Source organism: Vombatus ursinus, unplaced genomic scaffold, assembly GCF_900497805.2.
Source record: "Vombatus ursinus unplaced genomic scaffold, bare-nosed wombat genome assembly UNPS02011369.1, whole genome shotgun sequence".
NCBI lineage: Eukaryota > Metazoa > Chordata > Mammalia > Diprotodontia > Vombatidae > Vombatus > Vombatus ursinus.
In genome coordinates this window covers 5,990,773-6,017,362 of record NW_020951147.1, presented here as the reverse complement: position 1 = coordinate 6,017,362, position 26,590 = coordinate 5,990,773, and the positions used below count along the sequence as shown (strand labels likewise).

At 56.1% G+C, this 26,590-nt stretch overlaps 1 protein-coding gene across 1 annotated transcript; it reads right to left on the bottom strand.

The window, feature by feature from the left end:
- Nucleotides 1-1,947: 1,947 nt before the first annotated feature.
- Nucleotides 1,948-24,030, bottom strand: EHD1 (EH domain containing 1). Its single transcript, XM_027856285.1, has 5 exons — nucleotides 23,582-24,030; nucleotides 17,819-17,916; nucleotides 6,453-6,865; nucleotides 4,366-4,530; nucleotides 1,948-4,020 (listed from the first exon to the last, which is right to left on the bottom strand). Exons 1-5 carry the CDS (start codon nucleotides 23,983-23,985, stop codon nucleotides 3,496-3,498), a joined length of 1,605 nt encoding a protein of 534 aa, XP_027712086.1. The 5' UTR covers nucleotides 23,986-24,030; the 3' UTR covers nucleotides 1,948-3,495.
- Between the last annotated feature and the right edge of the window lie 2,560 nt (nucleotides 24,031-26,590).

The following is a 26,590-nucleotide window of genomic DNA, read 5'->3' as shown; positions in this document are numbered from 1 at the left end:
CCTCACATCTTGGGGCAGACAGGTAAGAGCTCTGCAGAGTCTGCAGATTGAGACATGTATGTATGCATGCACTGTGCACGTGTGTATATCTGAGACATACATGCATGCACGTGTATGTATACGAGAACTAGGTATGCGTGTATAGGTGTGTGTACGAGACATATATATGCACGTGTATGTATGAGACGTGTGTGCGTGCATACATGTGCATGCGTATATGAGACATGTGTACATGCATATATAGGTATGTGTGCATCTGAGGCATATGTATGCATGTATAGGTATGTGTATGTATGAGACATATGTATGCACGCATGCATGTGTATGCATGCATATGTGTATATGTATACAACAGCCCATAATGTAATGTTTTGCTTGACTATACAAATTTATTAAAAGGGCTTTTTTTTCTTTCTTTAATTGGAGGAGAAGGGGAAGGAGGGAGAGAAGGTGGATTTCGATTCATTGGAAACTGAAAAGAAAAAATTTTCAAATGCACGGTGGTTGATTCACCCATCTGGCATATTTATTTTGTCAATGAGGAAACTGAGGCCCACAGAATCGTGAAGCAGCTTGCGAGGGTCATGCAGCTAATCAGTGGTTGAGCCAGGCCCCTCCTAACACTATCAGCTTTGCTTGGGAGGGGGCGTTTTTTCCAAGGGACTCTTTCCGCAGTGGGCACGCCAGGGGAGGTGGGAAGGGTGGCATCTCCTGCTCTGCTCTCCCCAGGCTGGGTGAAATCCCGAGGGCTGCCAGATTGCCCGATGACCCCGAAAGCGCTGGCCGTCCTGCCCCTGGCCTCACGTTTTCCGTTGCAGCCCCTCACTCCAGAGCTCAGGCGGCTGTGGGTCAACTCTAGGGGCTCAGAAGGATGTGACCAGCTGCCTGACGTACCTGTCTGCGGAACGGCCTGTGACGGCCAGCACAGGCCGTGGCCGTCCCTGCGTGGCAGCCTGCAGTCACCCGGCCACAGGCAAGGGTTTGGAGCCAGAGGGCATGTCCTCTGCAGCCCCGGCACTCACAATGGCCTTCAAAGCCCCGCCGTCCTATCTCCATCCTTCTCTTCCCACTCGAGTCAAACGTGGTCTTCTTGCCCGCATTCGCTCAAACTCCCCACCCAAAGAACTGAAGCGTGGTTCGGCAGAGGCAGGTCGATGAGCTAGGTTCAAATCCTTGTTCTCACCGTCTGACTCTGGGCAAGTCGTTTCACCTCAGCTGTAAAATGGATCTAACATTTCACACTCCCCAGGGCTCTGGGTTGTTGCCAGAAGTGCTTCAGAGCTAGGATCCTACGATGTCACCTCAGTTTTCTCAGCTGAGAAATGGGGACAATAGCATCCCCTGCCTCACAGGCTTGTAGTAAGCATAGACAGGCATTCCTTCTCTGAACTTTAAGGTGTCAGGGAGGCGTGGGCCGTCGTTTCTTCAGACCCGCCCTCTCAAACACTTTTAATTAGTGAGATATCATCAGGATGCTATAATTAATGGCAGATTATACAAAAATGTCACATATTTGGGCTAAGCTCCTGATAGAAATCTCCTCGGAGTCTGTGGGTGACGGGCCCCCAGCAGACCTTCAGGTGCCTGGCTCGGAGCCGGACTGTCTGCAAGGGCCCAATAAATTGTCTTCTCTTCCTGCCCCACCCCCTCCCCACAGGGTGCGGCTTACCCTGCCTCCCCAGGGATCCCCACCCCAACAGCTAAGGCCCCTGGAAAAGCCAGGCCACCCCTCCAGCCAAGGCCAAGGGGACGCCGGGCTGGGAGGGGATGCAGAGGCCCATTCTACCCCCTCCCTCCCTCTCAGCTAGCCCATCTTGAATGGGGCCAAACAGGAGGCTGGCTTGGAAACGTCCCCCATCACTTCAACAAGGAAAAAACTCAGCGGGAGAGGCCGAGACCCAGCACCCAGTGTCCACAGACATGTGCAAATAATCACCAGCAGACAGCTTAGGCACTATTTTTCCTTTTTTTAATGCAAGAAAAAAAAAATCTCCATTTTTTTCAGGTTTTCCACATGTGAGTATAAATAAGACCCTTTTAATAAGAGATGAGCAGTCTTCGGCCACACTTAGCCCCTTATGGGAGGGGGTTCAGTTGGAGGTAACAATGCCACCATTTTCGGGAGGTTCTAGACCCGGCAGAAGGCAGGCATCTACAGAGGACAAGTGGCCGGGCGGGGCCCAGCTTGTCCTTCCTGAGCAGTGTCCTGGGAGCTCAGGGCCACTCTGACTCAACCCCCCGAGGCTCTCAAGACCCTCATCCCAAAGCACAGGAGGAGGAGAGGGGCTCTGAAGGACGGGAAGCCAGCTCGGCACCTCAGAGACAATCGGGACCCACCTCAATGCTCTGAAGCCCTGGGCCTTGTTTCCAAGGGCCCTGGTGTAAGAGGAAGCCAGGTGCCCCAGCGCCCTTGGGCCACCACAGTGCATACCGCTGACGAGCACATACCCAACGAGCAGACATCAGGACACCGAGGGACTGGGGCCAGGGGAGGCCCATCGTCACCCAAAGGGTCTGAAGTTAAAGAACAGGGCCATCAATGACTCCCAGACCAGAGGGGCCTCCACAGCTGTTCTCATAAAGGGTGGTGCTTGTGGAAAGCGAGTCAAAAACACAGCTGTTCTCAAAGTGGCTAGAAACTTCCAGGAATTGGAAGTCGAGTGTATAGATATAAAAAACCAACCTAGTTGGTTTTCTTGGGAAGACACAACCCACGGGGCTTCTGGGACTTCCAAGGGGCAAGTGGAAGCTCCTGGAGCATCTAAGCTGGTGTGATACAGGGGAGGACTCTGGGGAAGAAGGGAAAGAGTCAGCAGTGCCTGAGTGGGGGAGCCAGTGCTGAGGCCAAAGGGTGGGCAAAGGCACTGAGTACCGTGTGAATTCAGGAACAGAGGGAGGGGCGGCCTGCTCGTCACCGCTCCTATCTGTGACCGGTGTGCCAACAGAGGTCTGCTGCGCGTAACAAGCCCCCCCACCCAGAGGACCAGACCAGTGGCTCCAGGAAAAGACTATGAGCTTGTGGCCATGCAGCCGGGGGGTGGGGGGGGTGGGGGCTGCCTTCGTAGGCCCTGGGTTCTGGCTCTTTGGGTGCACTGTATAGACAGCCAGAGGGAGGGAGCCTGGCAGGGTCTTCTGTTAGGCTCGGTGGGGGTGGGGGTGGGGTACACACACAGGGAAGGGAGGGAGCAAGAAAGAATACTGCCTCTGACTTCATATATTAAAAATATCCATAGTTCTTGCGCACAAAATTCCAACATTGACAAGTGCTGCCTCTGTCTCCCCACCGGGCTTGGAATAAATGTTTTTTCAATGGTGGTTTTCCTTTCTGAGAGCTGCAAAAACCCATCTGCTAGTCAGGTCTTTAGGGAACAGACACGGCAAGGGAGCACCGAGAATGGGATCCCCTTCCCCTCCCCCCCAAGCTTCGGAAAGCCAAGAAACGCTGAGAGGTAAGAGCGGGGCCACACCCCCTTGTGCGGCGGGCAGGGTCACTTGTCACTCATGCCTCCGTTTGGAGGGAGGTACCAGATGGGGGGGCAGGTCGGCAGGAAGCTCGTGCCCTTCCAACTTGACCTTGATCAAGTGGTTGGCCAGGGCAAACTCCTCGTCATCCAGCAGCCCATCTTTGTCCACGTCGGCCAGCTTCCAGATCTTCCCCAGGACCGTGTTGGGGAGCTTGGACTTCACCATCTCCTTCTTGGCGTTGGCACCGGTGATCTTGCCATTGACAGGAGACAGGGTGTAGAAGATCTCGTCGTAGGTGGGCTTGTCCTTGCCCACCACCCACTCCACGTCATCGATGCCCTCTCCGGCCCCTTCTCCGTAGCCGTGGCCAAAGGGCCCATTCATGGTGCCGTCGAAGGCACCGCCCTTCACAGCCTGAGAGGGCATGAGGGACTCCTCCTGGCGCACCATCACCATCAGCCGAGCGATGTCTTTAGACAACATGTCGTCCACGGTGTCCAAGAGCTTGGGCTTCAGGGCCTGGAACTTGCCGAAGTCCTGAGTCTGCAGCAATTCCTGCAAGATGAGCGAGAATGAGGCTGGGCGGGGATCCACTGTCACTGGGGGCCCCGTCGCGGGCATTTCCTGACCTGACCTAACTGTCACGGGGCAGTCGGCTCCCCCGAACGAAGGAGGCCAAACGGCCCTTAAGCTGCGGACACGACAGACAGGTCCCTCTTGTGAGGCTGGGGCAGGCCGTCCTGACCGGAAGCTCACTCCAACGACGAGGTGAAGCACCGCGCACACTCCTTCCCCCGGCCTCCGCTTCTCCACTGCCAAGTCAGGGCGTGGAGAGGAGCCCGCGGGGCCTCAGGAGTCACAGCCGCCAGCCCCGGGACGCCCCCTCCCCAGCAGACCTACCTGCATCTTCCGAAGATTTGGGAAATCCCCGGGAGAGATCTGGTGCTCCCGCTCGATCTTCTGATAGATTTCTCCCAGGTTGTTGACGAGCTCCTTCTTTTTGCTCTCTTTCCCAAACATGTTGGGCATCTCCTTCTTGAGGGAGCTGATGATGTACGCGTGGACCTAAGGCACAGGAGAACACGGTCAACCCCGCCAGGGCCAAACCCAACAGTGCTCCTACCCAGAGGGAGCTCCACCACAGTGCCAGGTCCCAGGGCCAGGGCACAGCTAACAAGAGACGAGGGGTCAGTCACTGAGGCTGGAAATGGGAAAACACGGACAATCCTGAGTGCCAGGGATGAGGAAGACCAGCCCTCCCTCAGGCTGAATACATTCCTAACCCCAGGAAGTGGCCGTCAGATGAATCAATGCTCCATAGGTGGTTTTGCCAAGCTTGGGAAGGAGGGCCTGAGGCGAGGACCAAGGGGCAGGAGGCCCAACGCTAGGGGCTTCTCTCAGGTACTTTCAAGCTTCCCCCAAGCCTTAATCCCCAACCAGACCGACTCATTTAGGTGTAGACACACCCTCCTTTCTTCATCTTCGGCCAGCAAAGACAACTAGATCCCCTCCCAGGATAGGCCTGGCCCTGAGACTACTTGAGTCTTGCCAGGTCAAGTGCGGCCATGCTCTGCATGCTGACCTGTGGCTACCCTTTATCCATCTTGTCTTCTGGGCTCTCCTCAGGAGGCCCGTAGGATGGGCGTCACATGGGTGGCGGAGTGAAATGGGCCATGCTCAGGCCTGGGGTGCACTTTGCTGCCCACGGTCCACATTCTACCCACATGGCATGGCAAGAAGAGGCAAACTCTAGTCTGAGAGTCCTCGAAAGGGCATAAACTTCAGCCGAGTCAGGGACCCAGAGGGTTTCCCAGTGGCACGGGATCAGGACGGCCTTGGGTCAGGGTCCATGCCAGCCCTGAAGGTCGGCACTAAACAGAAACCTGTCCCTTTTGCTGGACTCTATACTGGAGAGGGTCTGTGAAGAGCTTGGTGATAAACTAGGGGCAAAGGATGTGAACTGGCTGTCTGGACCCTGCCGAGAAAGCAATCTGCGTCAATCAGAGAGGTGACGAGGCTCGTCCCGTGACCTGAGACCACCACTTCGAGCCCATGGTCCTCCCAGGTGTGGGCCTAGCTGCCACTCTAAGGGAGGCCGGGGGGGAACAGGACAGGCCACCCCGACAGCACGGGATCCTGACCTCTGACATCCACAGAGTCCTTCTCGCCAGAAAAGGGGGGGCGTTTTCTCCCCTCATCTAGCCAAAGGAGTGAAAAGCTGTGTCCTCCCGGGCCACAAAGAAGCAAGATGGTGGCCCTGCCTGCCCCGAGGTCCTTCCCTCTGACTCCCGGTGACCCTCGGGGCCTCCACTTGGAAAAGGCCAGGTCACGGGCACCTTCCTGTGCCACGCCTTCCCTGCTGCTCATCTTGCCCCCCCGTTCAACTGTCAACTCTGCAAGGGCCAGCTCTTTCAGAAAATTCATTTAATCCTCATCAATTTTTACCCAGTAGCTCATTTAAGCCAAGTGGCCCTGCTTTCATTAAAAGTGTTGCCCACATGTAGCCAATGTTTCTGATTTTCTGCTTTGGGCAACAGGGACCCAGGTCCAGTACACGCTTTCTAATCCGTTAACACGCACAGTCCACGCTGGTCACTAACATGCACAGTCCACACTGGTCCACACTGGTCACTAACACACACAGGCCACACTGGTTACTAAAAAGCATACGCCACAGCGGTCACTGACACACACAGTCCACACCGGTCACTAACATGCACAGTCCACACTGGTCACTAACACACACAGGCCACGCCGGTCACTGACACGCACAGGCCACACAGATCCACACCAGTCCCTGACATGCGCAGGGCCACTTGGCTGGTCCGCACCGGTCACTAACACGCACAGGCCACGCCGGTCACTGACACGCACAGGCCACACAGGTCCACACGGGTCCTTGGCGACCACGCCCATGAGGGTTCAGCACTCCAGGGGTCCGGGCTGGGCATTTCGACTACCGCCCAGCCCCCTTCCCCCCAGCCTACCTTGGCCAGCCGGGCTCGCTTGATGAGGTCATTCAGCTTCCTGAGGGCGGCGTTCCGGGGCAGAGACTGGATGTCCTTGAAGAGATCCTGCTCCTCAGCTTCGAAGAGCTTCCGGTTGTCTGGGATGAGCAGGGGGTGGGACCAGAAGGAGCCGATGTACACCCTCACCACCTCGGGTGTGTTGATGATCTTACCCAGGGACCACATGAGGGCCCCGTAGACCCGCATCAGCTGCTGCGTCTCGATCTGGTCCGCCTTGTTCAGCACCACCCGGATCTTGTCTTCGTGGTTCTTCAAGGCCTTGATCACCTCGGAGAACTCATCCGAGATGTCCAGCTTGTGGGCGTCGAAGAGCAGGATGATGCGGTCCACTCGCTCGGCAAACCACTCGAGGACGGCCGCAAAGTCATAACCTGGGCAACGACACGGGAAAAGCGGGGCGAGTTCGAAAACCTCGGCCAGAGGTCGTCCAGGAGAAAGAACCCTCACGGGCTCTGCGGTCACACGACCTGGACTGACAAAGACAGAAGACGGGAAGAGCCCGCACAGAGGGTTTGCGGGATGACAGGAACGCTGATACATTGTTGGTGGAGCTGTGAATCAGTACCACCATCTCGGAAAGCTATGTGGAATTATGCCAAAGAAAGTGACAAAAATGCCCATCCCCTCTGACCCAGAGATTCCACTACCAGGCTTCCACCTCAAAGGGGCCATTGCTTATACATGTCAAGATATTTACAGCAGTACTCTCTGTAACAGCAAAGATGAGCAGCAAAGTAGATGCCCCTCAACTGGAAAAGGACCAACCACGCACGCCGCGGTGCAAGAACACAACGGAATAAGCCGTGCTATGAGGAATGGCCAGCAAGACGCACGCACAGATGAGAACACGATGCACCGACGAGCACGGTGTAAAAAGAAGTCGAGGCAAATGTGACTCCAAAAGCGCCCCCCACACCTGCACGTATTTCCAGACTTGTCCAATGTTTGAATCGGTTCTGCTCATTCCCCCCTCCCCTCCCCTCGTCTGTGTTTAAAAGTCCCACCTATTTTATATATATATATATATATATATAATACACACACATACACACACACACACATACATACATATATGTATGTATGTATGTATGTATGTATGTATGTAGGATGGCTCTCTGGCAGGGGATGGGAAAGGAATACTGAGAAATTAGGATGAGGGGAAAAAAAGACACCAACAAATACTCATATACAAACAAATCCTGCTCCTGACCGTTACTGCTTGAGTAGTAAGTCACTTCCCTGAGGCCTCAGTTTCCTTTTCTGTAAAACGAGAAGACTGGGGTCAGATCTGGAGCTAGAAAGGCCCTTGCCTGTTAGGCCCCTGGCTCATGGTCCGGCCCAGCCCTCACACCTCCATGGGACACACCAAGATGGAGCCTACCATCCAGAGGACGAACCATATGGCAAGTAAGTGTTCATGGGTGACAGAGCCCTCGTAGGGCTCCCTGCCCCCAAAGAGAGGGGTAACTCCAGGGCACCGAGCACGCCTGCCTACCACCGCCCCTGGTAACATGCCGCTGCCTCCTCTTTCATGGACGGGCAGACAGCTCAGCACACGTTCTGCCAGTGACCTCCCTGAGTGGCTTCCCTCCCGCTAATCCTCGGGGTGATGCCCACCCAAGGCTGCTGACCACGAAGCGAACGAGACCAAGGGTGCGGGACTGAGTCACGTCCCAAGCCGGCTTGGCCTTGGAATTTCTGAGCCTCTTAGCCAGCCAAAGAGAAACCCAAGGTGGCTAAATTTTCGCTCCATCCAACGTACAGATCCTCTCCAACGAGAAAGGAGATTAACAACCAGTTACCAGAGGAACAGTCGGTGACGTTTAAAGCACTACCCAGGGACAGGGCTTATTTGTTCTGCTTGACATTGTAAACAGTTCCCGAGGCTCCCTTTGAAACACATGGTCTACCATTTCAATGACAAGTTATCTTGGTATTTCAGTATTGTTAGTCTTATCTTTTAAAAAATTACAATTTCAACAAATAAAGGGAGGGAAAGACCCACAATCAAATAAAGCTAACTGGGCAGAACTTCGTTTTTTTAAAGGAAGAGTGCTTTTTCCTTTCCCTCCACTGGGGCACAAAGACAGCTTCTGCTTCTCAAGGCTCTGCACAAAGCAGAAAGGCTGCAAACGTGAGCCCGATGACAACCCCGGTCATCCTCGGGTAAGCTGTGCTCAACGCAGGACCGAGCTCGCCTCCAGATGGACTCCAGGGCGAGGCCGGCGACTGAGAAGGCAGGCTGCAGTCTACCTTCCTAAAACCCGTGACCCAAGTGGCATCTATCAAACAAGCACCTACTCTGGGCCAGGGACTGGAAAGTGCTCGGACTGAGAGAAGGAACGCCCTCCTTCCTCGATCTTCCTTCTGCCCCCCCTTGCCACATCGGGGCTGATTTTTATACCAGTGGCATTACTGGGCACACTGGCTGCCTAATTCTTCGTTTTGCATTAGTCTGCATTCCCATCTCTCGTTTGTCATTATTAACAAGGACCCAACATTCTATTCCACAGACCTCTATTAAGAGACAGCAGAGCAGCCTGTCGAATCTGTCTTATCCTATAGGAATAGCAAGAGCCCAGACTGAGAAGCAGAAATGCAGTCAGCCCAGCGGAAAGCCGAGGGATGGGGGCAAAGGCTGGCGGAGAGCCAGCCCGGCTGTGGGCACACCGAGTTCTTCGTTTACACCAAGCTGAGCCCCCGCAGCACTGAAACGTAACGCAATGTAAGAGCCGAGTTAAAATGTGAAGGCCAGATGGGACCCCTGCCCCCACGCAGTTCCGTCTTGCCAAGGACACACATCAAGCCAGGCCAGAATGTTGGCGCTGCATCACAAGACTTCTAAGATAAACAGTTAACACAAGACGTGTCTGAAGAACAAGGCTCCACGGAGGGCCTGAGACCCGCCTCTTCAGCTAGGTCTCCTGGGACGCAGGTTTCAGTAAGGGGAAGGGCGTTCACGGGGAAGCCGTACACTCACCCTGGGGCCCTGGGCCAGTCCCACAGCCTTGGCCTGTCTCCACCCTCTATTAGAGGAGGGGGCTGTGGTGGCAGGCCTCTGCTGGTCCTTCCCAGCTCTGAATCTAACCATTCTTCCCACCTCCGTCTCCTCCTACAAGACACAGAGCCGAAACCTGTCCCCCCTCCTGCCCCTCCTCCACCTCTCCCCTGTATTTACTCTTTCCATATTTCTTCCATGCCCCATGAAGACCTCTTTCCTTCTTCATCCGGGTAGCCCCAGCACCCAACACATAGCAGGTGTGATGACAACTGCAGGTGGGTTACGTGAGCATCAGCAAGGAGATGAGTGGGAAAGCCGAGCCCCTGGGTACTCAGGACAACGGGTTAGCCTGGCACGGGTCAAGAACAGAGCGGGGCACCGCTGCCCAACTGCAGGGAGTAATGAAAGACTGCCAAGGTGAAAAATGGCCTCTCCTCTAAGGGTCTGCACATGCCGACGCCCTTGGGGGCATCTTACACTTGGCACCTCGGGCCAGCGGCTGGTCAGGCCTCGGTCAGACAGGGTCTGCTACGAAGCATCCTTCTTTCCCCAGACAGAAGTCTGCCTCAACACGGGATTCAGCTTCAGTCTGGGTAAAGCGCAGCCAAGGGACAAGACACAGCCTCGGAAACCGACCCTTCCCCATCACCTTCAGCCTGGGTACCGAGCACCCTGGCCAAGTGAGAGGCAGGGCAAGGGCCTGAGGCGGCCCGAGAGCGAGGACCGCCCCTGAACCTCCAGACTAACTCTACCTGAGGGGCTGAGGCCCGCCACTGTGACAAAGGCAGGGAGGCCACCTCACACAGGCTTCTGTTGTGAAAGCCCCCCCGGAGGGCCTGAGGCGGCCCCAGGTGAAGGGCCAGGGCCCATGGCCGGCTCACCCCGGGAGTCACCTCTCTCTCGTCCAAGGGTTTGCTCTCAGGCCTCCCCAAGTTGGAAGAGCTCCACATGCGGTGCCAGAAAAGGGAGCTATTCAGAGCAAGGGCTCCTGGTGGGCTTGTCCTCTGGCAACTGCTGCCTCTGACCTGGGAGCCTGGGCCTTCATTCCAGACGTCTGAGGTCAGAAGATCGCCAGCCCCACCTCGCCTCGCAGGGAGTGGCCCCCTCTGCACAGGGGCAGCCACGTGGTGTGGAATGATATTTTTCTACCCCAGATGAGGGAGGAAGGAAAGGGCATGATTCCTGAATGATGATCCCACACTATCTGGCAGGCCAACTCCACTGGGAAGGTTGGCAAAGCGGAGGGCTCCATCCCGGCCTCCCACCGTGGCATGACCCCAGGGCTGTCCTCGTCAGGGCAGGTCAAGACTCCTTCCCGCGCTGGGGCTGGGCCTCCGAGGGGACGAAGCTGAGCTGGGGCCCCAGAAGAACAGCCTGAAGGGGCAGCTTATCTGAGAAATGGGATCGCTCAATGACACGTCCTGAGGGGCTGTGTGCCAGCCGTGGGCCATGGGGGTTTGAGTGCAGCGATTCCTGCGCTGAAGGACATTCAGTTCTAAGCGGAGAGACAACATGTCTCAGGATGTAAGAACACGAACAGAACCAACCCCCCCCCCCCGAGGCAGTGTGGGCTGGGGGGCCCTGGCATTCAGCGCAGCAGCTGAAGGAATGATGGAGGGGCAGGAGGGGGGACAGCCAGGGCAAAAGCTCAGAAGTGGACAACTGTGTGAGGAGAGAAGGTGACTGGAGCTGGCCTCTCAGAGCCCCAGAAGTACCGCGGGGATAGACTGTGAAATGAGCCTGGAAAGGTGGGCCAGGGCCAGGCGCAGGGAGGCGGGGGTGCGCCGGGCAGGCCCTCAGAACCACTCCATCCCATCCGGCAAGCAGCTCCCCTTCCCAGCCAGGCGAGGAACTCCAGACCAATTTTACAAATACCGATTCATCAACAAGGAGCCTCTGGCCTGTGCCTCACAGAGGGACCTGGTGAGTGCAAAAAGAGCAGCGTTTCACCTCCGGTTGGGAGCCTGGGCCTCCGACTGAGGCAGGGTTTCAGGGCCATCATCCCCAGGAAAGACGATACGTCCCCCAGGGCGCACCGCCAGGGCACGTGGGAGGTCAGGTTCAGAAGCAAAGGTGGGCCGTGTCGGCCAGACACAAAAGGCCAAGCGGATGACAGACACCCCCAAGCGTGACAGGAATCTATCGGCCCAAACAGGAAGTTGTGGTTTGCCTGGTTAGATCGAAAATTGCTCCTTGTAAGAGACGTTCACCAGGATGATGCCGCTGGCTGCGAGGGACGCGGGGGACACCTGATCCTTCCACAGAGGAGCCAAGTACAAAGTGGAAGAAGGGCCAGCCCCCCAGCCCAGCTGGGCCAAGAAAAGGTAAAAGCAGCTCCTGGCCGGGGAGCACAAAGGCTGCCAGCAGCAGCCTGCTCCTTTAAGAAGGCAAACCAGGGCACATCGGCCCGGCAGAAGAAAAGGTTTTTGCCAAGGCGGGCTTTGTGACGAATGCCCGCTGCTTTGGGGAGGAGCTGCACCTGCTCTTATCTCTGCCTCCCTGTGGGTCCGTGCCTGGCCCCAGGGCCCACGGGGAGGACAGGCGAGGCGGGAGTGCTGCTCCCCCTCCCCTCCCCCAGCTGATGGGGAAGAGCTGCTTTACCCATTTCCAACGTGGCCAGGACGTCGAACAATAGGAGGTTTCCTGCCATTCAAGGCAGGCCTGGGCATTTCTCCTGACGCATGCCTCTAAGAACATACAAGTCCAGCTTGTGTCCAGGCCCGGGAGCATTCTTGTGTCAGTGAACTGAAGGAAGGACTAGGCCCAGCTCAGGGGTCCTGGTGGACGCTTGGGGCCCAGGCATCGGCGGACCCAGTTCAGCAGACACTGGAGGCTGTTCTCCCGGACTGACGGTGTGTCTGGTTACCTGGGGAAAGAGCCTTCACGCTGTAGCTGATATCACTCCGCCGTCCTGAGCAGCCCAAATGTCCAAGAGCCGCCAGGGCCCCAAATGCCAGTAGATGAGCAGCACAGAGGGCCAGCAGAGGCGGCCATGAGGAGGAAATGTTTGAGAGGAAGAATGGGCAGCTGATCTGGAAGAGGGCAGGAGGAGGCAGAGGGGCAGGGCACAGAATGCCTTGGAGATAAGAGGGGTGCCAGCCACGTCCCAGGCAGGAGAAGGGCCCAGCCAGCCAGCTAGAGGCCTATTGGGAGGGCAGGGACCAGCACCCTTCCAGGCCCGGGAGAGCCGGGAGCATCCTTGGAGGAGATCCGGCCAGCTGGCCACCGGTTCTCTCCTGCCCAGGGGAAAGGGCCGTCATTTAAGAGACCAGTGCTTGTCTCCAAATCCCACAGATGTGTCAGACGCTCCAAGGGCCCTCACATGTAGGCTCTCATCTTGGGACTGGAAAGGACAAGATGAAGGGACATTTCTCGACAAAGCCCCAGCAAACGGGTGCCCGGAAGAAGCCGCCCACACCTCCATTGTAAAGGCACGGACACAAGCTTCCAAGTCCCACCCTGACTCCTTCCAGCGGAGGAGTTCCATGAGTGGTCTACACCACCTGAAATGACACTTCCCTAGCCCACCCACCCAAGGACGCAATGTCCCGATTCTAAACATCTTCCTTCAATCTTGTTCAAGCTAGGTGGGAACGGAACCAGACAGTCCCAGGCTCACCGCATCCTCCCTCCCCCCAGTAGCTGGACCAATTCCTTGGGATCCTTCTCAACTGGGTCCCACAGGGCCACCTGCTACCGAGCAACCCGTTCTACTTCTGGATACTTCGAGGCTGACAACAGGCCCGAGCCAGCTTCTCTGCACCTGCCCTCATCGCTCCTGGTTGTCCTTTGGGCTCAGGGCAGGGCGGATTCCTCATCCACCCTTCAGATACTTGGAGAAAGCTCTTGACTTTGCAACACACTCAAGTGTGGCAGTGCTCAACCCACTGAACAGATGGGAAAACCTGAGGTGATCATTGTTAGCACGGGAAAGGCTCCCAAGAATCATTTAACCCAATCCCAAAAAGGGGAAGGTCACAGAGCTCATCATCGCCACAGGGCCAGGCCTTGTGAACTGCAGCATGCTTTCTTTCCTACCTACTTTTTTAATAACAGGAGTTAACGCCTCAAAAGAAGCCAGGTCCCCTATTCTTGCCTCCTCTGCCATCACCCATCCCTACAGAGGAGGTGTCTGGTTCAAATTCCCTGGATTCCAGCTACCAGGCAAGGCAGCTCAGGGAACCAGAGGCCCCAGAGGTGGGGAATCACCATCGTCACACTTTCAGAATAATGATCCCATGAGCATGGCATCCAATGAGAAGCTGGAGATTCCCCAGGCCCAAGCCACTCACACACCTTCCACCACTAAGGCTTTGTATGCACTGCATCCTGGTTGCTCCGGGCTGGGGGTGGCCTCCACCTTATCTGGTGGAGCAGGACTTCCTGCCCACATCACTGGCTACATGGAGCCACAGATCGAGGGGTGGGGGGAAGGCTGGCTGATTAGTGGAGCCGGCGTCCACCCCCCACCTCCCAATGTAGCCAGGGCTCTGCGGGCCAGACCGGAGATGTTGTTCCCAGGGAACTAGGTAGAAATACCAGACATAGTTAAGCCACATGCCATGTTCTCATTGGACAGATCCCCGGGAGGGAAACACCTGCTTCTCCCCTCCCAGGGAGGTGCTGTTTGGCTAAGTGCAAATACCAGCAGCAATGGGGAGATTAGTCAGGGAAGGGAGGAGAAGAGGAGGGCCCGGTGGCAGATTTGGAAACTTATCTAGTTCTTGTTTCCTGTTAGGGGATTGGGGAGTGCAACAAAGGATTCTGAGTGACAGGAAGGGTCCCTCTGCCTGACACTTCGTCAGGGCACTATCTGCATGGGTTTATATTGTATCCTGCTCCTTAGGGGGAAAGGCCGGCCTTGGTTTCTTTGTGGATTCTCTGCCATTTTCTAAGTAAGCCTAGCACACTGGCAACAAATAAAGAAGTCTGGTTTCCTTTCTGCCCATGCCATTGCTAATGCCAGCATTTCTAGAACTAGGTAAGTAATGGCAGGGAAAGGAAGCATTCTTGCTTTATTCCTGCATTTACTGGGAAGGTTTCTAGTGTTTTTCCATTGTGAATAATACCAGCATTTACTCTTTGATACTCTTTTTACCGTAATAGAAATAGCCTTCCCACGCCTATGCACCAGAGGATTTTTTTTTAGCATCACTGTTATACTCTATACCGTGGCTTCTTAAATCTTTTCCACTCATGACCCCTTCTGGACCCCTTTCCGCAGCGTTAGCTGTTGCATGGCGTGAGGGCGTACACAGTGCGCAGTGCAAAGTGCACAGGCTTTGTTTTCAGAACCAAGGCCACCCCGAAGCTGCCCGGCCCATGGCCCACCGTTTGAGAAGCGCTGCTCTATATAAGCTTTCTCTGCCATGGACTGATAACCATGGCTTGGGCCAGTTTTATTTTAATATAACTTAACTATATCCATTATTTTTCCTAATGTTGAGCCATCGGGGAACTGTCCCCAATCTTTGCCAGTCCCTCCCTCTAAACTAGTAGCTACTAAGCCTGTGGGCCTTTGTCCCCACTTTGATCAAGCATTAATATCAACGAATTTGCAGTGAATGCTTAAACCCAATTGTGCATCTTATATTTGCGAAGACAAAAGCACCAAGCGCTGTAATCACAGGGCCCAGTGCCCCTCCCTGCCTCCTTTGCAGAGATGGGAGATTCTAGGCATGAAGAGCCACCCCGCACATGGGATGACCCCTCAAGATGCACCTTCCCTTCTGTAATCTGTGTTAAGAAGGGGTCACTGACTGGGTAGTAACACAGCTGGCATTTTAAAGGAGGCACTCAATATCTGTTAAAATCTAGTAGGGGGCTGGCATTCAGTCCTAAGCATAAGAAGAAACAACAAAATCTGCACAGGGCTGGACGCTGCAGACCCAGCCAGCCTGGTCAGCTTCAAGGGGCTGCCGCTGAGGTCCTGAAGGCCATCAGGGTTTGCAGCTAGAGAGGAAGAAGAGACAGAGGAGGGGGAGGGGAACGAATGGTGTGGGACCATCTGCTGCAGGGCAGGATTTTCTGGTCAAGGGGAGTACGGGGAAATTCGCTTCTGTCCACTTGTGCCCCGTCTCTCCCGCCAAGCAGCCCAAGCACTGGGCCCAGCCTCTGTTTTACTTGGCACATTCTTTGCCCACAGAGCACACAGGCATTTTCACCCAGATGAGCAGCACAGTTTCAAGGTTGACGTGCCGCTTTCCAAAGGCCCCGCTGCATCCCCAGGCTGGGAAGGCGCTGCCCTGCAGGGGCCATACAAAGGGACACCAGAGGAGATGGGCAGGGCAGGCACGCTCGCTCGCATGGGTGGGGTGGCCCCTCACTTAAGTATGCCAGAACCTGCCAGCACTAGACACGACCTCTGAACCCCCACGGCACGCCACACAGCTCTCGTACTACCCTGAGAGCAGGAAAAGGGCTGTTGGCACATTCCTTCTCACAGGACCTCGACGTCAGCAGAGAACCCAGAACAAGCTCACAGGGATGCTGCCCAGTGGCCACCGGCCCCCGCAGTCTCTGTCCTCTCCAGCTGCTGGACAGATGGTGGGGAGTGGGGAGTGTAGACGTGCACACTAACAGTCAAGGCCTGGTTTCCAGTCCCACTTGTTAATTCTAGATGTGTGACCTCACACAAATCCTTCCCTCGGTGTTCTCTGTAGAAGAGGGAGGGATCTAGGTTCCAGCCTCCAGTCCCATGAAAGCCAAGGCATTGCAGAAGACCAAACTCTGACATCCTGCTCCTAACAGGAGCCCTGGAGGACACCAGCAGGCCCTCTGCACCAAAGATGTGCCAGGTTAATGAGATAATAACAGCCATGAACCTTTGGGCCGCCTGTCATCTCCCATTGACTCAGTCGTGTGTGGAATGCCGGGTCTCCTCTGCTTCTCAGGCCCCAAGCCAGTCCTTCTCTGGCTCCGGCTCTGAACTTGGCATCGAGAAAGGACTCAAAGGGTTCGACATCCTGCCCTGACAACCACCCCCCGGGGGGCCAGAATGGTTTGACCCAGGCCCTGAGATCTACACACAGGTAAGCCTGGGGAGCCAGGCGTGGGCCGGCAAGCACTGAAGCCAGCACCCAATGGACCGCTCTGCGCCCAAGTGAAGCTCGAGAAGGCCAGGATTATGGAAACTACCAGAAGGAGCCTCATCCCAACTGGGCTCAGCCCCGACCCATCCATCCCAGGAGCAAGCGCTCGCCATCCTGGGGCAGGCACAGCCAAGCTACCACCAAGCACAGAAATGCCCGGCCACCTTAGGCCAAGGGAGTTGAGTCCTCCCTCTCAAAAGCTGCTGGAATCACAGGACCTCGGAAACCCTGGATCTCTTCAAGGATCTGTGCTTGAAGCTAAACAGGGAGGGCACTGGACTTGAAATCCAGAGCCCTGAGCTCACCTTCCCTCACCTAACTGTAGGTTTTCAAGCCTCCGTCCCTCTTTCCTTCTGCCTGGATAAAGAGCTAAGGCAGCACTTGGGAGGGGTGCCCAGCTGCGGAGGGAGCCCAGCTTGGTCTTGTATCAGACAGTGCCCCAGGCAAGTCACTGGACCTGGCAGCCACCTTCCCCATTCTGCAGATGAGGACAATGATACTGGTAAAGCAAATTACAATGTCTAATAAGTGCTTTGCAAAACCTTAAACACGAAATCTAAACCAAAGATAATATTATTAATCAACATATTCACACCAAATGAGCCAAATACAGAATATCTGGCTCAACGCTGGCCTGCCACACTGAAGCACATTTCTGCAAACTTATCCGTTTGGCTTCGGAAGAAATTAAAATAAATTCATTAATTAACATTAATGACCAGGAGTGAGAAAATAGTAACGCAGATGAATTACAGCAAGTTCTCGGGCTATGCCGTGAGTCTCTGTCCTTTGGGAGTCCAACGAGGCCCGAGGCCAGAGCAAAGCAAACTCGTGGCCTCACCAGGAGGCCCCCACCCCCATGCCCGGCTTTGGCGAATGCCTCCTTACACGCCCCACCACTACATGAGCTCCTCTCAGGTCTCCCCTCTCCCCCCCGCCGCTAAGGCCCCAGAACCTGGGCAGTGGTTACTACTGTCTATCCTGGCCCTGCCCAAATATCTTGAGGCCACCCCGTAAAAGTCAGGATGCTGAACAGGGACTCAGCCTTGGCTGGAGTCTTCACTTTGCACAGGGGGGCACAGAAGGTAATATTCCTCTAGTTGACTTCATGGTATTTTGTGAGGAAAACAGACAGGCTTAGATGGTTAATCAATCAGAAAAAATCCGTATGACTGGATAGATGAAAGCCCACCCTAGAGGGGATTCACATGCCCCACCGGGTTATGTCTTACCTCTGCTGATGCGCTGTTTTTCTCCAGAGAGGATTCCTGGGGTGTCAATAATGCTGATGCTCTCCAGGACGGGGTTGGGCAGCTGGGCACACATGAACCTGCACAGGACAGAGACAAGAAGCCGAGATATCGAGAGCAGCTCACTAATGACGCACAAGCTGGCACGGACACCATCCTTCCTATCACACTGCCTCCTGACACCTGGACACGGAAGGAGGAACATGAGTTCCCAGAAGCCAGCAAACTGCCGGGCAATGGTGATTCACGAAAGTGAAGCCAGCAGCGTCAGGGCTGCCAGAGAAGCACACTGTCTGCTGAGCCAGCACTTAGCTAAAACACACAGCCTCAGCCGGCATGTTAGCTAGGCCAGGTCTAGAGTTCAATCTCCAAGCTGCTGACTTGGGAGAGAAAAGGACACCAGCTAATAAGTCACCATTCAATTCAGAAGGGCCACTGTGGACCTTGGAGTTTCCCACTGACCCAGCCAACCGAACTTTCTCCTGTGCCATGGACCTTCCCCCAAACCCTTCTGGGCTCCCAGGGCCAGGCCCATCCCTGCCTCGGCCAGAGCTGCCGAGGCAAAGGGGACCGATTTTGACAAGCTCAAGAGAGAAAGGCGGCCGAGTCTAAAGGAACAAAATTATCAATGAGCCCTTTTAGCCCTGAGACTGGGCCAGGCATCAGGTTCCCTGGTCTGTAGAAAAGAGAGCTCTTTACAAAAGCCTAACTTCTGTCCAAGTAACCACTAATGGTGACGGATGCTGACTGACTGAAATGATCCCAGCAGATGCGGGCGGCTATCGTTGGTGCAGCAGAAACAATGCAGACCTGGGAATCTGGCGCCCTGCACTCCAGGGCCAAACACACCGCTTAAAGTTGTGCGGCCTTATCAGACGAGTCCCTTTGACCTCCTGGGACCTCACTTCCTTTTCTGGACTAGGGAATTCACCCCAGTTCTACTGTTCTAGGATTCCATGTTCTCCCTGTCTTCTGAGACCCTCCGAGGCATGGCCAGGGTGCCCACCGTGACCACAAACAGAGCAGAAATAAAAACACCGTGGACCTCTGCCTTGTGGGCACTGCTCACGAACCAGTCACGGCTTATTGCACAACAACCCACATACCAAGCCTGCCTGGTATGGGGAGGAAAATGGAGCCTCGAGGAGAGGCCATGGAGGAGAACCACGTCTCTTCTAGTCCTTATCCCACCTGTCGCCAGATCAAAGATTCAGCTGCTACCAAAAAGTTAACTCAGTGACTTAGAAATGAGTGGCACAGAGGGCCTGTGCCGTCTGCCAGGAAACGGAGCAGTCTCAGAGCCTCTGGCTCACCCACGGCATCCTTACTACGAAGTGGGTGTTAGCTGGTTACACAGAAGTGGGTGTTAGCTGGTTACACAATCAGGATTTTTTACAACAGAATCACAACACAGCCCAAGCGTTTCATCTGCTCTCTTCAGAGAGGCTGGGAGTTCCTGGAAGTCAATCTGACCCTTCAGATGCTTCAAGTGCAGAAGATTAACACCTTGTTATATCCTTCCTAGAGAGGGTGGGCACACAGGACACCCCAGAGTGAGGAACCAACCCTAACCTCAGTGAGCGTGAGCACCAGGTGAGGCCTTGCCTGCAGTCACAAGCAAGCCGTGGGCCCAGCTCTGAAGGACAAGACAAGGGGCAGTGATAAAGAGCAGGTGGGAGTGACAGCCAGTCCTAAACAAAAGCGTGCTGAGAAGACCCCTGGAGGCCCAGAGACCCGGCGTGCCCACGCCCTCCTGGCACCTGCCAGTCTCCCCACTCATCTCCCCGGCCCTTACTTAGCAGTGCCTAACTCGCCTCCTCGACACCTCCAAAGCGGGGAGGTCAAATCTCACTTTCCCCTTTAGAGAGCAGGAACCTGAGGCTGCCTTTGGGGCAAACCGCCCTTGTCAGCCACGGTCAGAACCAGGCCTCCGACCTGAGCCTCCAGACTCCCAGCTCACTGTCACTGCCTCACTGCACACCCGCATTCACAAAAGAAACCACCAAGGGCTGAAGAGGGGAAGGCCCAGAGGCTGCCACAGACAGGTTCTGAGATCTGCCTTTGACAAGAGTCTCAGTCCAAGGAGATCAAGGCTGGGCCCCTACGAGTGCAGCAAGGATTCCTATCATTCCCTGGGATCCCTCTAATAACCCTCTGCCTTTCTGAGTCACATGAGCTCTACACCCACGGGCCAAAAGGCCCCACCGGGGGGCACCAGGCACAGAGGTCCACTCCTGTAGCCCACCAGGGAGTGGCCCTCAAAGCTAGAACTTTCTGAGGGGCAGCCCTCCCTCCCGAATCTGCTTTGGGCTCGGGGCCTACTTGGCCCACAGGCCTCCAGGACAGCTGTCCTCTCCATGGAGCCGGTTTCTGGTAAAGGAATGTGATCTCAGTGGGCAGGGACTCGGGGTCAAAAGTCTTCTTCCTTCCTCAGCTCTTCACTGACTCAGTAAACCACCCCCTCCCCGGCCCCCCGCCCCCAACCAGGAGGGAGCTAGTGGTCAGGGTTTGCAAAATGGGTCCAGATAAGTCAAACTGGAATGTTTCCTGACACAAACGATCAGCTTTGCTAGAAAGGAATAAGGGAATCTTCAGCTACCTCAACTCTTTCCTGGGGGGGTCATCGGCATCACATGACACTTACAGCTACAACGGGGGCTCGTCCTTCCCCTTGTATTTTGACTTTAGACAAAGTCCCCTTTGAGGGGAGCTGAGATGTTACATCAGAAAAAAATCACAGTGTGTGGACAAAGTAGCTGACCATTCAATGCCTCAGCCTTTTCTTTAAATGACACATTTAAAAATATGCCAACAAAGGAGGTCAAGGGGGAAAGAATGAATGAAATCCAAACAAGCCACAGCCTTGGCCAAGGAGAAGAATGACAGGTGCATTAACAGGGAGGGAAGGAAAAGAGAAGAACAAAGTCTATTCCTCAAGTGTGCTCTAGCTGGCTCCAGAGGTGGGGTGACATCTGCAGGAGCCTTCAGAGGAATCATCTGAAAATGGGGGGGTCCCCAATTAATCCAAAGTAATCTTTGTCCCCACAGGGAATCTTAAGCACCTGCCTGGGAGGAAGGGAGACGCAGTCTCAATTCGGTCCCAGGACAATGGAGTTCTAAGGAACCACCAAGATGTCAGAACAAAGAAAGGCAGGACTGGGGGGGAGGGGGGAGCGGGGCTGCTTGGCTCCTCAGGAAGGCTCCTGGCCTCACTGCCCACCGAGGTGCCCACTCCTAACGGCCCTGGCCCTCCTCCCCAGAAAGGGGGCGAAGGCGGCATCCCCACCTTGCACTGCCCGACTGCTCTGCTGGCGGAGGGAATGAGAACTTTCCTTTCTTGAGATCCCTCCACAGGATCCTAACCAGCTTGGGCTGGGCACATCTCTTCCGTCTAGCCCCCAATCTGAATTAGAGCAGGCAGGTCTATGTAAAAGGTCAAAAGTGCCAAAATCGCTGCCCCACCTCCCAAGCTGTGCACAGAATTCACATCATTGGCTGTGTATGGGGTAAGCCAGGTCTAAGAGGGGCACGTTTCCCTGGCCTCCTGAACCCCAAAAAGAGGAGGAAGGCTGCAAACTGGAACACAGTGGAGCTTCGAGAGAGAGGGACTTGAGGGGCCCTACAGAGCACCAGAAGGGCTAAGGTCATTTGGTCAACCAGAGCGAAAGAAGGGGGGGGGAAGGGGAGGGAAATCCAATGCCTTTAGGGAAAGGGAAAGGGAAAGGGGAAGGGAAGAGGGTGTCAGCCAGAGGGATGGAGAGATGTCAGCCCAAGGGATGGAGCACAAGCAGGAGGTGAGGGGGCAGGGAGGAATTCGAACAGCTGGAAGGGCACCGGGGCTTTCCCTGGCTGAGGCAAAAGGAGAAATCTTTAAGGGATTTGTGAGACTGGGGTCAAGAGGGGCAGAAAGGTTTCAGGCATTTAGGAGATAGAACTCTCAAAAGACCCAAGTTCAGTCTGGCCCCTCACATTCAGTAGCTGTGTGACCCTGGAAGGTGACTTGCCCCATCTGCCTGCCTCAGTTTCCTCACCTATAAAGCAGGGATAATAACAGTACCTATCCTCCTCTCAAGTGTCATAAGGATTACTTGAGATAATATTGTAAAGCAGATTAGCTATGATTATTGGTTATGATAAGGTGGGGGGATGTCCCAGACTGCCAGAAGCAGGGAGCAAAACGAAAGGGGGGATCGGAGCATTCAGGGTCCCTTCTCATTCTAAACCTGATCAAGCCTGACTGGAGGGATGGGGAAAGAGCCACTCCGAAGAGGGAGTCAGGGAGGAAGAAGCAACCTTTGAAAGAGAAGGGTGGGGTCCCTCTGGATGCTCCCATCTCCCCACCACACATCTCAGGTACCCCACCCACTGGGGCAACATCTTTCTCAATCACAGAAGACCCCTCAGGTACTCCTATCCCAACATTGGACCAGTTGGAAAGAGTCTGCTTGCGTGGAGAAGCTTTAAGTTAAGGTGCCGGTTGTGTGAGGGACTCACCCCACGGCTTCACCTAATGTGCTTTCACCACCCAAAGGAACTGGGGGTCCCTGAGATTCTAAGGGAACGAGCTCACTAATTGGGGGATGTCTCCTCTATGGAATGAGGATGTGAGGCCTGGGGAAGGGTCCACAAGCAGAGGAAGACAGACAGGGTGGGAAGAGGGGCTCAGGGATGTGTGGGGGGGCCCCACTTGGGATACCTCAGGGGTCTTCCCTGACTGGGAAAAATGTTGCCCCAGTGGGTGGGGTACCCGAGATGTGTGGTAGGGAGATAGGAGCACCAGAGGGACAGAGGGGACAAGTCCCCCCAGATGAAGGCAACTTGAATGGGAATAGGAAGTCTCAGGGAGCATAAGATGAAGGTCACAAGTGTTCCAATTTTTTTTTTTTACTTTTTTGGGGGTGTGAGGGGGGAGATCTCTGTTGAAGAGGGTGACTGAAGGGCTGGGTTCCCTGAGGGGGAAGAGGTTGTGTCACTGGGTGTGGTGGTGCTCCAGGGGCCTCAGGAGTGCAGGAAAGCTATTAGCCAAGCAGAGGGAGGGGGATGTCTGGAGCAAGAGTGAGGCCTTGGTGAGTAAGAGGGGTGACGGTGGGGGGGGGGGGGTGGCCTGAAGGGGAAGGGGGGGGGGGAGCAATATCCTTGGAGCTACAAGGGAAGCATTCTCTGGGAGGCGCCTATCCAAAGCAGGAGTTCCCTTGGTACCCCTGGGGTGTACCCCAGGGTGGGGCATAGGAGGGGGGGAAGAACCTTGGTCCAGGGTGGGGGACGATGGGGTGGGGGGCTTACAGCACGGCAGAGTGACCCTCAGTCCAGAGGTGGGGCACAAGGGGGTGGTCCTCACTCTTAGGGGAAGTCCCTTCTAGTCAAGAAAAGGAGCACACTTTGGTCGGGTAGAGCGTCGGGGGTGGGGGTGTCCCTGGCCCGGAGTGCCGGACGTGCAAGCCCTGATCTCTCATGTGCCTCTCCCCTGGAGGGTCTCAGTTCAAAGGTTAGGAACAAAGGGATGGACCTCACTCTGGGGGGGTCCCCTTTAGTCTAGGGTGGGCGGTAAGAACATGGGGGGGTGTTCATCAGTCCAGTGTGGATCCCCGGCCCAAGGCACAGAAGCAGGCATGTCCTTCCCCTGGGGGGGGTCACTCTAAAGATGGGGCAGAAGGACGGAGTTCTCACTCTTGGGGGGTCGGAGGAGATCCTCAGTCCAGGGCGCGCCCCGCGCCGCCCCCCCCCCCCCCCCGCCGCCGCACTCACCGGTTAAGAAAGGCATTGCCAAAGGCGTTGAGCTTGCGGAAGGGCCGGCGCGGGTCCACGACGAGCGCGTTGCCCGGCACCACGCCCTCGGCCGTGCCATGCATGACGGCGATGAAGGAGTCGGTGGTGGGCTCGGGCCCGATGCGCATGCCGGGGAAGTCCTGCTCGATGAGGTGCCGGATGAAGGTGGTCTTGCCCGTGCTGTACTGGCCCACGAGCAGCACCATGGGCTTGTTGTCGAAGTCGGCGTCCTCGAGCGCCGGCGAGTGGAAGTCGTGGAAGCGGTAATGCTCCTCGAGCGGCAGCAGCTTCTGCGCGTACAGCTGCCGCAGCCCCTCAGCCACCGTCTGGAAGAGCTCGGGCTCCTTCTTGCGCCGCGCATCTTTGTTCACCCAGCTGAACATGGTGATGAGGCCGGCGGCCGCCGCTGCGCGGGGAAGCGGGCCCGTGAGGCGGGGCGGCGGGGCGGCGGGGCGGGAGCGGGAGCGACGGCGGCGGCAGCGACGGCGGCGGCAGCGACGGCGGCCCGGCTCTGGCCCCTACCGCGCCCCCTCTGCAGCGCGCAGGCGCACACGCACACCCACAACGGCCCGGCCCGCCTCTGCCTCCGCCTCCGAATGAGAGCGCGCCCGCCCGGTCGCGTCTTTTATAGGCGGCCCGGAACGGGGGCGGAGCCCAAGCCGCCCACGTGCTTCGGCGCGCGCTCGCCCGGCCGAGGGGCGGAGCCGCCGCCCCGGGGCCCGCAGCGCCACGTCCTCCCCCGCCTCACATTGGCCTGGGCCAAGTCTCGCGACGTTGCCTCCTCCGAGCCATAGCCGCGGAGGCTACCGAGGTAACTGGGTCGAGTATCTCTCCCACCCCCACCGCCTATTCCTTCTGGGGCGAGGGCGGAGGTGGGGGGGGAGGGGGTTGAGGGGCGCGCGTGCGCAGAAGAGGAAACAGACGGGGGTGGCCAGAGCAAGGCGCGAGGGCGGCCAGAGCAAGGCGCGAGGGCGGGGCTTGTTGGCCCCCCCCAGCCCCGCCCACTCGACTCCTGCCAACCTCACCTCTGCCTGAGTGCGGCTCTCTGGCCGCGTGCCGCGCGCATCCCTGGGCTCTGCCCTCGGTCCCTTGGAGACTCCATGCCCTCCAGAGCCGCCCCTGCCCCATCAGCCACTCCCCAGCCCCCTCCCCGACATTTAGGGAAACTGAGGTCCCGCTAGAGGGAGCTCTGGCCGTCCGGCCCAACCCCCTCGGTTTACAGTTAGGGAAACTGAGGCTCCCAATTCACCGAATTTTGCCCTGCCACTGTGCTTCCCCTGTCGACCGATTTGGAACCTAAAGCCTAGAGAGAGGAGACTTGACCAAGGTCACACCTAGACCCTCAGCCCTCTTTGCACTGCCTCTTGATGCCCCACTGCCCTCCTGTGACTGTGGGTAAGTCACTTCCCTGCTACACATCTGTAACACGAGAAAACAATAAAGGCAACCAGGCTGAGTGGACTTGGAGTCAGGGAGACCTGAGTTCAAATCCTCCCTCAGACGCCCACCCGGCAGTATGAGCCTGGACAAGTCACTTAACTTCTCAGCTTCTTCATCAGTTTAAAGGTGTGTGGGGGGGGGGGAATAACAGGCCCCCCGCCCCAGCATCCAAGCACCTAACCTGCCTCGTGGACCTTAGGCAAGCCCTCTGCCATTCTGAGGCCTGGGCTGCTTCCAGAGAGAGGCTGAGTTCGAAGGCATGGTCCGCAGACAAGGCTTCCTCCCAGCTCTAAATGTGACCATCTTTTGGAAGCCGCAAATTCCCCAAATCCAAAAGTCCCCAAGAGCCCCAGGAGCTCCTTCTGGGCTCTCCCTCTGTGTCTGTCCCTCCTTGCTCAGCCACCTCCTCCCACCCTCCCCGTCTTTACCTTGTGCCCTCTCCTAGCCCCAAAAGACGGGGCAGGTGAGAAAGAGCCAGAATGGGGGGTGGGGGGGAGTACAGGAGGACCTGGAGTCAGGGGGAATGGAGGTGAGATATACAGCAGGTGCTTAATGTGCGTTGAGTTGAACTATGATAAGTGAAAAGGAAGGATAGAAAAGCAGAGAAAGTTGAGCTAGGTGGGGAGGTGATTATTTAAATCCTGTAGATCTGAAGCATTTGGGGGGAGGAAATAAAACCAGGGGGGCAGGAGAGTCACAGACTGAACAGATTCTGCACACAGAAGGCGCTTAGTATGGGTTTGGTGAGGGAGTGAATGAGTGAATGAAGAGTGTGCCTGTGTGTAAAAGGAGCTTGTTGAGTTTTGAGGAACTGGGTTTGGAAATTCCCCTCCTCTGTGTGGGATGAAAGGGGAAGAGATCTGGGGAAATAATCAAATTTCCTGGGTAATCCAAGAGGCCGAGGAAATCTGACCGCTTCTGCTTCCTGTCCCGCTCCTGTCAGTCCCCCCTTTGACTCTGGCCCTGGGGCTCCCTTACCCGTTCCTGGCTCTTCCATTGTTCTGACAGCCCCACCACCATCCCCAGAATTGCATAGCCCCACATCAGCTGCCTCTGGGCCGGGCAGCAGCAGGGGTTGGGGCCAGGTAGAAGCCCCAGGATGATGTCAGAGCCCTGGGAACCTCAACTGTTAGGTCACAGAGGGGGTGCTAGGCAATGGCTTCCTCTGGGGAAACAGAAGGAAGGGGGAGCACGAAACCACCCCTAGCGCTGCTACTTGCCTCGGTGGTTATAGTGGGAGTGACGAGAAGGACTCCTAGTTGGAGGAAGAGGGAAGGATCTTGGGAGAGAAGAGAACGGGAAGGAATACACTAATTCTAGGGGGGAAAATGGGTCAGAGAAAACACATTCCAAGGGAGTGTGATGATTGAGTTAGGGGAAACCTGAGGCCAGGCGTTTGGGCTCGCTTCTTCATCACTGAGATTATCACAGGCTTGTGTTACAAAATCATCTTCCTACTGCCCACCCCTGAAATCGTCTTCCTAATGCCCACCTCAAAATTGTCTTCCTGCTGCCCACCCCCGAAATCGTCTTCCTGCTGCCCACCCC

Bases quoted from the DNA above. Each gene is read 5' to 3' on its own strand.
- EHD1 (XM_027856285.1), bottom strand. From the start codon at position 23,985: ATGTTCAGCTGGGTGAACAAAGATGCGCGGCGCAAGAAGGAGCCCGAG. The intron at 6,866-17,818 runs GTAAGACATAAC...GTCGTTGCCCAG, and splicing joins AAAACAGCGCATCAGCAGAG to GTTATGACTTTGCGGCCGTC. The intron at 4,021-4,365 runs GTAGGTCTGCTG...CTCATCTTGCAG, and splicing joins CAAATCTTCGGAAGATGCAG to GAATTGCTGCAGACTCAGGA.